The sequence below is a fragment of the Sceloporus undulatus genome, chromosome 2, assembly GCF_019175285.1.
Source record: "Sceloporus undulatus isolate JIND9_A2432 ecotype Alabama chromosome 2, SceUnd_v1.1, whole genome shotgun sequence".
Lineage (NCBI taxonomy): Eukaryota > Metazoa > Chordata > Lepidosauria > Squamata > Phrynosomatidae > Sceloporus > Sceloporus undulatus.
In genome coordinates this window covers 246,856,752-246,868,526 of record NC_056523.1, presented here as the reverse complement: position 1 = coordinate 246,868,526, position 11,775 = coordinate 246,856,752, and the positions used below count along the sequence as shown (strand labels likewise).

At 40.1% G+C, this 11,775-nt stretch overlaps 1 protein-coding gene across 1 annotated transcript; it reads left to right on the top strand.

Moving 5' to 3' along the window:
* Window positions 1–253: 253 nt before the first annotated feature.
* RFK (riboflavin kinase) lies at window positions 254–9,220 on the top strand. The gene is made up of 4 exons (XM_042455160.1): window positions 254–480; window positions 5,804–5,955; window positions 6,885–6,987; window positions 9,034–9,220. Exons 1-4 carry the CDS (start codon window positions 399–401, stop codon window positions 9,165–9,167), a joined length of 471 nt encoding a protein of 156 aa, XP_042311094.1. The 5' UTR covers window positions 254–398; the 3' UTR covers window positions 9,168–9,220.
* Window positions 9,221–11,775: the final 2,555 nt, after the last annotated feature.

Genomic DNA, 11,775 nt, shown 5'->3' with positions numbered 1-11,775 from the left:
TTCCCACAAGGAAGACTCTTGGGCTAGGGGAGAAGCAGGCGCATGCGCACTCCTTCTCCCTCCGTCTCTTTCTCCTGCTCACTGGCTGCGTAGTGGAGAAGGAACGCTCGCCCCGCAGACGCATGCGCACTCCTTCCTCTCTCCCCCGCCTACTGCGCTCAGAGAGGGAGCGGCGCCAACACTTTCGCCCCGCCCCCTCTTCCTATGACGCAACGCTAAGCCCCGCCTCTTCCGTGCCGGCAACTGCGGGGGATCTAACTGAGCGCGTGAGGGGGTTAGTTGCGCGCGCATCGTGCGTGGCGGCGGGGGCTGGTTGCCTCGAGGGTTTTCTGGCCATTTCGCCTCCTGATCTTCAGGCGAGCAGACGTGCCTCCTTTGCTGTCCTGCGCCTTCCTACCATGAAGCACCTGCCCTACTTCTGCCGGGGGGAGGTGGTCAGGGGCTTCGGCCGGGGCTCCAAGGAGCTGGGCATCCCCACCGGTGAGTGTCTCCGGAGGAGGAGGAAGGGGAGGGTTCAAGGCGGACAAGAGGGCTCCCAGGTGGACCGCGCACGTCCTCCTTTCCCATTCCTCCTCCATTTTAAAAGCATGACTAAGAAACACCATTTTAATATTTATATCTTTTGTGACTGATTTTTTAAAAATAAATAAATAAAAATAATTTTATAAAATAGTATTTTAAAATAATAATAATTATAATAACAGTTTTTTAAATAACCTGAATGGTATTTTTGTTTTATTGTTGTTGTTATTCACAGTTACTATTTATTAACTAATAATTAATTTATTATTATTAATAATAAATATTAATAAATATTAATAATTTAAATATAATACAAATATTATTATTGTTATTATTTATGGTGGGTGGGTGGGACATTCTGGGACATTGTATATTAATGTTGTTAGCCGCTTCGGTCTCATTGGAGAGGTGGGGTATAAATACAATTATTATTATTATTATTATTATTATTATTATTATTATCTTTTCTTGGGTGTCCTCCATTTTGTCCTCCTTGGCAGTGAAGACAGACCTGCCCCTCCCCGGGCGAAGAAGTCACGTAGGCACTGGAAACACATGTCAGCCTCTGGGAAGCCTATCATGGGGTTGTCGTTTTGTGCCTTCCTGTTGTTTCTGATGTATGGTGACCCCAAGCCTAAGGCCGCTCTATCATTCTGTCTTTCTTGGCAAGGTTTGTCCAGAGGAGGTTTGCCTTTGCCAATACAATACAATACAATTTATTGAGTAGCCCAAGGGCCATTTCAAAATACTAGTAACATAATAAAAAGCAGTATCATCTGAGGTTGAGAGAGTGTGACTTGGTCAAGGTCACCCAATGGGTTTCCATGGCTGAGCTGGGGATTGTACCTTCTTTTCCAGGCCATGTATTCTATATTCTGTTTTCTAGAACGTACACCAACAGAAGGTCCATTTGTTATCGATTATTGATTATTTTAAACCCAGAATATTAACCAGAAATCAGCAGGGAGACCAAGGAGCCATGATTGGAAAGAAAACATGGCTTATTTAGCTGCAGCGCTGTTCCCCGTAAGAGATTCATCCAAATTACTGGGACCCCGAATTCAAAGTGAACCCAGTTTTTATAGTACTTTGAACAAAGAAAACTAGAAACCACATTTCATTGGTTATACTGAATTAAACATTTACACTCTCGTATTTTCATTGGCTGTTCACTTATTACATCTCACCTACGTCACTATCTAGTGGGGTAGCCATCAATCAGTCTTTTTATCTGTATGTTTTGGTTCACTGTCCTCAAACTGTTTATGCAGTACTTCCTTTTATTTGGGTTGGGATTATAAATTAGGAGCCATTTCCAAATCGTTTACATTCCAGAACAGATAATTTTACATGGCTTTGAATGTCGACCTTTGCTCTTAGTACATGGCAGCATTATAACCTTCAGCTCCTGAGCATTAGTAAAATTGTGAATTTTAACCATTCTACCACACTTTATTTTATTTTATCGTATTTTGTGTACAGCACTGTGTAAATTTACAGTGCTTTATAAATATAATAATAATAATAATGTCTTCCATTTCAGTCTTCTGCCCAGGAGGAATTCCAAAATGTCCTCCGTTTCCAGCACAGCTAAGAAGCATGGATTTACATTTATATTATGAGTGTTTTTACCTTTTTGTTTTGTAATCCCCCACATTTTTCTTGAACGTCCTCCATTTTGCAGCGACCGTGGCATCCGTGTGATGTCTGTTCATAGATTTTTGTGGGTTTTTCGGGCTATGAGGCCATGTTCTAGAAGAGTTTATTGCTGACGTTTAGCCAGCAACTGTGGCTGGTGTTTCCAGAGAATAAACATCAGGAATAAACTCTTCTAGAACATAGGCCAAAAACCCCCACAAAAATCTGTGGATGCTGGCCATGAAAGCCTTCGAGTTCACATTGAAACTTTGCTCCCTTTAAAATAAGTTTCCCATATTCGTTCTTGGCGTTTTCTATATCTTGTGAGGAGATTATACATAACTTAAAAATGTACCCATACGGGTATGTTGAAACAAAAATACTTTAAAATGCAGATATTTTCAAATGGCACCTTATAGGGTTTGAATCACCATTCGGCCGTGGAAACCCTCTGTGTGACCTTGAGCAAGTCATACTCTCAGCCTCAGAGGATGGCAGTGACAAACCCCATCTGAAGAAACATGCCAAGAAAACCCTGTGGTAGGGTCACCTTAGGATTCCAGGACATGTCCTACATTTCAGCCTTGTGTCAGGAGCAATTTTGGAATGTTCTCCATTTTGAGCACAGCTAAGAAGCATGGATTTACATTTATTTGAGTGTTTTTACCTTTTATTTTGTAATGCTCTATATATTTCTTGAATGTCCTCCATTTTGCAGTATCTTGTCCTGGTTCCCCTGCTCCGTCTGCGTTTCCCCTTTCATGGATGGAGGGTATCAGCCGGACTCACTTCTTTTTCCTCCCCTTATCTTTTCAGCATCTTATTTATTCTCATTTACACTGATTCTTCCTCTCTGAAAAAAAATAGCCCAGAAAATAAGGTTAGAGGCCTTTATATAAGATGCAAAGGAATCTACTTAAGTTCAAAACACACTGCAGAAATAATCCTGTTTGAGACCTCTTTAACTGCTCTGGCTCAGTACTAGGGAATTCTTGGACCTGTAGTTTTGTGTCAGAGAGCTCAATAAACTACAGTTCCCAGGATTCCCTAGCAATGAGCCTGGGTAGTTAAAGTGGTCTCAAACTGGACCTCAGAGGAAAGAAGTTGGTAGCATGAGCTTTTGTAGACTCAATCCTATGGTTATGGTTTATCTGCTAACTGTGGCTTTAGACAACATCCTTCCCTTGTCCCCTTTCCTTAAAACTGAACATGATACCTCATTTCCACACCCACCGAGTTTTCCATTCCTATGGACATTCTCACACACAGACTGCTATATAGGTGTAGCAGACTGCTGTATAGGCTTTCAGCTCCACCAAATGCGTCTGAGGAAATAGGTTCAAGTCTATGAAAGTTCATGCTACCAACTTCTATCTTTCAGTTAGTCTCAAAGGTGCTACAAGATCCTTTTGCATACTGAATTCCCAGGCTAACCCAGCTATGTCTTAGAACTTTATACAAGAAGCTCTCTTTCAGCACTTCAGCTAAAGAGGGTGTGCTCCCCATGTTTGACTCTGAAATGCAGAACTACTCAAAGGTTGGTGCCACAATAAACCTGGAGCCTTTTTTGTCTGTTTGCTGTATAGCAGAATTCAAAGACCTAGCCGTGTTAGTCTGGAAAATCAGTATGCAAAGGGATATTGTTGTACTTTTGAGATGTAGACCTTGGGCAAGTTACACTCTCTCATCCTCAGAGGTTGGCGATGGCAAACCCCCTTTGAAGACACCTGCCAAGAAAACCCTGTGATAGGTTCATCTATCACGGGGTTTTCTTGGCAGGTTTCTTCAAAGGGGGTTTGGCATTCATCTTAAAGTTCACTTTTGGGGTCACCCTAGGGCACACAACAGCAACAAAAGAAAAAAGCTGGTAGCATGAACATTTAGCATCTGTTGATGTTGCCTCAAGTCTATGGAAGCTCATGCTACCAATCTTTCAGTTAGTCTCAAAGTTGCTGCAAGATCCCTTTGCATACTTCGGAAGTCATCCCAGTTGATTCTCAGTGTATTGGGGGGGGGGGGGGGATTTGTAAAGCAATGGTGCTTTCACACATGACAATGGACATGTTTTTTGTGCCAGTGATGGGAGTCTAAAATGCTTGCTGGCTACAATGTACTTAAACACATGCACTGACCCCAACCAGCCTTCTCCATTGCATATTTGTTAGCAGCAAAGGGCACATTCCAAACATGAAATCATTCATGTTATCTCTTAAGAAAAACAACTTAACCACAAGTGATTCCTCTTAATGAATAATGAGCTTTTGCAAAGGGAGAGGCTGAGACATTTGATGCTTGAGAGAACAGAAAAAGTCCATCAAAACAGTGCTTTGGGCTTGCTGCTAATGTTTTTGAAGGCGACAGATTCGCAGTTTGGCCATGAAGCCCACTGTTTGACTTTGGGCAAATCACATGCTCTCAGACGAAGGCAGTAGGTTGGTTTTGCAACTGAAATTCAATTCTAGACTGCAGTGAAATTATAATTTAGTTGTGTATTTTTTTTAAAAAAATCTTCCCAACATACTGACAGGCTAGATTTGGCTAATAGCTAGTGACTAGACCCAAGACTGCTAATCAAACTTCATGGGTTTTCCTAGCTTTCCCTTTCCCTAGCTTTGAAGATACAGAATCATAGAGTTGGAAGAGACCCCAAGGAGGGCCATCCAGTCCAACCCCATTCTGCCATGGAGGAACTCTCAGTTAGAGCAGCTAAGAAGCGTCCTTTGCCCAGCCAGGGAGCCCTCCCTCGAGTGCACCTGTGTGGTTGGTCTGACGTTGAGCAGCGGCTTTTAAACAAATCCAAAGAGGCCACCAGCCCCAGCTTCTGCCTCCTCGCTCCTGGCCTTTTACCTCCCTCCCTCTCGCTCACCCTCGCCTTCCTCCGGGCCCTGGGTGGCATCTCCACCATGCACCGCAGCTCTGCCTCAACCTTCTTCCCCATTGCCCTGTCTGTGGCACACCAGATATGTTGGACTACAGCTCATAATTCCTAACCAGCAGTAGGTGATCAATATACCGGGATGTCACCTGGTTAATGAAGGCTGTATTACACATTAGATTTCAATTCTTAATTCTAAACTCTGGTGGATTGTAGCCATTGTCTTCAAACAAGTTTCCTAGATTTTAGTACGTCCATAACATGCCCGTGAAGAGTAAAACAAATTTATGTCTGAGTTTATAACACTATAACCCAAAAGTAATTTGTGTTACTTTTGGGCTTGTGTTGGAAGTGGAGATGTTCATAAAATGGTCTTGAGTATAGGCTGGAATCCATATTACAAGAATGTTACAGATTTTTTGGGTGTGTGTGTGTTATAGTATAACATTTTATTTAATTGCATTTTATTTAGTTTTTCATCAGCAAACTATTTTTTCTAAAAACAATTCTCATTTATTTTGTAAATAGAAGATTTTCTTTTTTAAAAAAATGGACATACAACTTTGATTTAAATAGTATTACACTATTTAAGTTTAGGTTAGTCTGACTTAATCTGAATTCTAGTAATGTTCTGTCAAAATAGGATTTTATAGCAATCTGAACAGACCACAAGCTTCCTGTTTAAAAATTTTTTTGCATGTTGTGTGAAATATTTTAATATATTTATTTTTATTATGCTTTGTATAAACTTTTCCTTATATTTTTCAGCTAACTTTTCTGAGGAGGTGGTTGATAGCTTCCCATCTGATATCGCTACTGGCATTTACTATGGATGGGCGTGTGTTGGAAATGGAGATGTTCATAAAATGGTATTGAGTATAGGCTGGAATCCATATTACAAGAATGTTAAGAAATCTGTGGTAAGAATGTTTCGAGATTAAATTATTCTAGAACTCTAAATCCTTGGTCTAGCAATAGCGAGCAATAGCATCTTCATTTATATACTACTTCATACCACATTGAGCAATCTCTAAACAGTTTACAGCTGTAAGCAAATTGCCCCCAACAAGCTGAGTATTCATTTTAGCAACCTTGGGAAGATGCAAGGCTGAGTCGACCCTGAGCCCCTGGGTGAGATTGAATTCACAAGTTTGTGGTTTGTGAGTGAGTGGCTGTAGTACCATCATTTAACCACTGTGCTACCAGGGCTATACCGCCATATTCTGAAATCACAGAAGTTGGATTTTCCCCCAATAATATGGGAAAATGCCATCTACTTTTCCTCTTAAACTTTTAAATAATTTATCTGGTTTCCTACAGAAGATTCTTGATGATAGCTAAAATGCTGGAAGTTTACACTTTCATTTAAATTAGGAAATTGGGGTAAAGATCTCAGGGTTGATAGAACCCTTTGCTCTGAAAGCTATGGTGGGAATTCTAAATAAGTAAATAACTCATGGATATATACAGATACATATTGAACATCTTGCTGCAAATATTCATATGTGCACATGTTTAATCAGAATCAGTTGACTGAAACTGTGTAACGCACATAAGGTGAGAAAGCACTTCCCTTCAAATCAGATTTTTAGCAGGTGTTACTCTGCACTGATTTCAGTTCTGTTTGGTTAAACACCATGGGATTAGAAAAAGATGGCAAATACAGAAAAGTGGTCAAATTGGCAAAGCTGTATTGGGGGAGTTACAAAAGAAGCCATTAGAAAGGCGTAGCAAGTCTAAGGCTTCCCATTTGTGTGCTGAAAAAGTTTTCAATGCATTGTTTTATGTTACTACATTAATGTACAGTGTTCATGATTTGAGTATTCAATTAAAATATTTGTTGTCCTAGGAAACACACATCATTCACACATTCAATGAAGACTTCTATGGAGAAATACTTAGTATAATCATTGTTGGATATATACGACCAGAAAAAAACTTTGATTCTTTAGGTAAGTCTTCTGTACCTTTTGACAAATCTTTCAGCAAAGTATCATATCTTAGTCCTCAAATATCATTATTCTTTGGCATTGGTTCTCAATCTTTGGTCCTCCAGATGTTTTGGACCAACGTGGTGTATGTATTTTGTGTATGTTGCACAAAACGAGATCTTTCACACCACTCGCCTCTTAAGTCTTTTAAGGGGGCAGTTGTATACTATTGTCCTGTCTTTGTGTTCACCTGGTAAATGTATTTTGCCATGAATACTAAAAACAAGGGGTTATACAAACTTCTTGATCTTCGCTGCTGACAAGGGGACTAGTGCCATTAAAGTTGTTATTGTTACATGCCTTCAAGTCAACTTCCACATATGTCAATCCTATCATGTAGGTTTCTTGGTAAGAATTTTTTAGAGGAGGTTTGCAGTTGTCTTCCCTTATGAGTGAGAGAATGTAACTTGTCCAAGATCATCCAGTGGGTTTCTGTGATTGAATGGAAATTTAAACCCTGGTCTCCCAGAGAGTCTTGTTTCCAAATCACAATTAATGTTTTTGGAAGAAGATTAGATTTCCAAATGACATTAAGCTGCTTTTTAGTATCAGTTTCTTTAAACCTAAAAATATCTTTGGCATAGAAAGTTTGTAATCATAGTGCCTCTTGGAAATCACAGACCCACACTCCAGGAAACCTGTATGCAACAGGCTCAGCAGAAATGGCAAAAAGTCACCTCCCTCCTTATAATTAACATCTTCCTAGCCCCATATGTTGGAGAGGACACACTCTGTAGGAAAATTAAGTGGATACACATACACTTTTGGTGACAAAGGCCTGTTACAGACAGTCAAAATAAAGCTGCTTTGAGCCACAGTGGAGGTATGGTATTTCAATGATGCATGCGTCCTAAGAGTCCAGAAGTCGCACCAAAGCCATGCTCCAGCCCTAAGGACTGGAGCGTGGCTTTGGCGTGGCTTCTGGACTCTTAGGACACATGCATCATTGAAACACCATACCTCCACTGTGACTCGAAGCAGCTTTATTTTGGCTGTCTGTAACAGGCCAAAGTAATAAATAAGAATATTTCCTTCATTGTTTGGTCATCTTAGAATGTATCTTGGACGAACTCTTTCCTACTTCTGTGGGCATACTTCCTGTATTGTACCTTTATGACCTGTAGCAGGAGTATGTTTCCTAAGAACATGGGTTAAAATGTGTACTGTTTTGAACATGGCAACTAACTATCTTTTCTCTAGCCTATACACATTTCATAGCCATGAAGTCTTCCCCTGCCCCAGTTCCCAGGGTTAGATGGTAACCAATTGGTTTCACTTCAGTGGTACTGCTGTTCAGCCAGAAGCCTCCATGACATGCCTGGCTCAGAAATTGGTGTCAGCTTTAGCAAGGTGGTTAAATCTTGTGCTTTCAGACCATAATTCACTCAGTTTGGGTATAATGACAAACTATGTTTATTGTGATGAGGGCATGAGAGCTTCAGGCTTGGTTGTGTAATGTTTGAACCAGTTTCATGTTTCTCTCCTTATTTGGTGGCTTACCTGTGCCACTGTTGGAGCAAGCTTTTACCATCATTACTGTATATACTCATGTATAAGTCTAGAAATTTTGGTTTGAAAATTGACCCCAAAAACCTGGGTGGACTTACCCAGAAGGTAATTTCAGTACTGTACTTTAACACTTATCAAAAAAGGAACCATTTTCTTCTCTGAGTACAGTGGCAAAATGCAATAGTTTAGTCTGCCCTTGGAGCACCTAAAAGAAACACTTGCCTTTTAGTGTGAGCACAAATAGTTAAGCCTGCTGGAATTTTGCAAGTTCTTTGGCATCATTTTCCTTTGCTTCATTCTTCACATTCTTTGTTATATTCTCCTATGTTTTATCTTCAATTTATCCATGGGTCATATCAAAATCCATAATTTTGGCCCAAAAATCTGCCCTCATATTATATATAAAGTCAGTTTATAATTTAGTATATACAGTACATGTTTTATTCAGAAAAGCCTGTGAAATAATCTTCATTTCTTTTCTCTCCCCCCCTTCTGCAGATGCACTCATAGCAGCTATTAAAGGTGACATTGAAGAAGCTGAGAAAACCCTAGAATTGCCAGAACATCAGAAACTAAAAGATCACAACTTTTTTCAGATGAATAATGTTAACAGTGTGGCTAATGGCCATTGAGTGATGTCAATACTTCAATTTTTACCTGCTGTTAAAATTGCACTGACATTTTAGTGGCTGTAGTTCTTCAGAATTTTTCCCCCAATTTATATTCCTGTTTATAATTTTTGCTTAGATTAAAATGGTTAGCTCCATAGCTAAAGTAAACTTATTCACTTTTTATGAATATACACCAGCTCGAAACATTAGAAACAAAGACTTTGCCCCGTAAAGTGTGGTACATGCAGTCTTTTCTGTTGCTAGTTCATCAAAAACTGAGCAAAAGTTAGTTCCTTAAATATAGATAGTCAAGTCATTTTTAACTGTTTCTAACACTAGTTCCATTATCCCTAATTAAGTTTTATATTGTGACTAAATGAGAAAGCATTCATATGAAAAGATTTTGTAGTGAGGGAAATTCATCGGAAAAGTAGAAGTTTTCCTGGTGAAGTTCTGCTTCACCTGCTTGATTTTTAATTGTCATTAGTCAAAAGTGGGTTAGAACGAGACACACCTGGATATTTGTAATCTCATTAAAATGGGATTCATGTTAATCATGACTAATTTCTGCCATTGATTTCTGTGATACTAGTTAACATCCTCTTGATTCAACCCAATATTTCTACTTATTAGTAAAACTTGCCTATTTAATTTGCTTCTAGTAAAAGGATGTACATGCAACAAGTTCAGAAGAAGCATATGAATTTAGAGTTAAATCTCAAATCTTTCTAGAGCAGCAATTGTACTTTTCTACACAGCAGAAATAATCCACTTTAACTGCCCCACTTTAACAGAGTTCCACTCTGGTGCCACAACAAATTATGGCCTTTTAGCATGTAGCGAATATGTGCTAGGGTTGCCTCAGGGTGTCACTTACAGACGCCCCGCAACCCTAGTACGTATTCTGTATGTCAAATGGCGGCGCCCTGTACAGATGGGCACTACCATTTTGATGCAACGGACACTTAGCGTCTGCACGTCGCGACGCCATTGTGACATCGTGAATGCGCCATTGGCGCACTGCAGTGTCACAAAGGTGCCGCAAAAAGAACCTGCTTTTTGCAGGTTCTTTTTGCTGCACAAGGAAGCCACGTGGCTTGTCCGCTGTAGCTTCCTCACGCAACAAAACATGGTGTGGGCAGATTGCTCTTTTTGGGCGGTCTGTACCCTGCCTGTAATTCCCAGAATTCGATAGCCTTGAGCCAAGGCAGTTAAAGTGGGGTCAAACCAGATTATTTCTGCAGTACAGATGCATCCCTCACTAAATATACAGTTTTCCCTCCATATTCGCTAGGGTTAGGGGAACAAGACCCCTGTGAATATGGAAAAACCGCAAATAACAAAAACACTGTTTTTACCTGAGAGGACACCTCTCTAGGAATCTCTAGGTCCTCCAGTGCAACTCTGTGGTCAATGTCCAACATACACTGACCATAGAATGGCACTGGAGTAGCTACAAATGGTCTTTCAGTGCAACTTTTAAAGTTGACCACAGAGTTGCACTGGAGGACCTAAACAGTCCTAGAGAGAACATATTAATGAAATCTGTGAATAATCAAATCTGCAAATATCAAAGCCGCTAATATGGAGGAATGACTGTACTTGACATGGAAAGTGATCTTGTGATACCTGGAGACTAACTAATAGAAGTTGGTAGCATGAGTTTTCATAGACTTGAGCTTACTTCCTCAGATGCATTTGACCTAAATATACTTGGTTACAAAATGGATTTTGATCTGATATTTGCAGTTTTCAGTGGTAAATAGCTTAATTCACTTGAAAGAATATGAAAATAGCACATATATAGGGCCTATTTTGCTGCTGTATAAATATGGCAGATACTTCTTGGTTTGTGTGCAAAAGCACTGATACCTGCAGTGCCCAATTATGTAATAGGGGTGTCTTTTCATGATAACCTTTACAAAATGAGGTTGCCACTTCAAGCAAAACTGTTTATAGCTTTAAAAAAGATCTGTCTGTGACCTTATTCATATTTAATTATCATGACACATAGAACTTTGTTTTAAAATTATAATAACATGTTGTTATAACATAGACTCATAGAGTCATAAGAGTTGGAAGAGACCACAAGGGCCATCCAGTCTAACCTCCTGCCATGCAGTAAATCTCAATCAAAGCATCCCTGACAGATGGCCATCCAGCCTCTGTTTGAAGACCTTTAAGGAAGGAGACTCCACTACACTCCAAGGGAGTTTGTTCCACTGTTGAACAGCCCTTACTGTCAGGAAGTTCCTCCTAATGTTGAGGTGGAATCTCTGTTCCTGTAGCTTGCATCCATTGTTCTGTGTTCTAGTCTCTGGAGCAGCAGAAAACAAGCTTGCTCCCTCCTCAATATGACATCCCTTCAAATATTTAAACAGGACTATCGCCTCTTAACGTTCTCTTCTCCAGGCTAAACATCCCCAGCTCTCTAAGTCGTTCCTCATAGGGCATGGTTTCCAGACCCTTCACCATTTTAGTCACTCTCCTTTGGGCACGTTCCAGTTTCAGAACTGGACACAATATTCCAGGTGGGGCCTGACCAGAGCAGAATAGAGTGGCACTATTACGTCCCTTGATCTAGACACTATACTTTTATTGATGCAGCCTAAAACTGCATTGGCCTTTT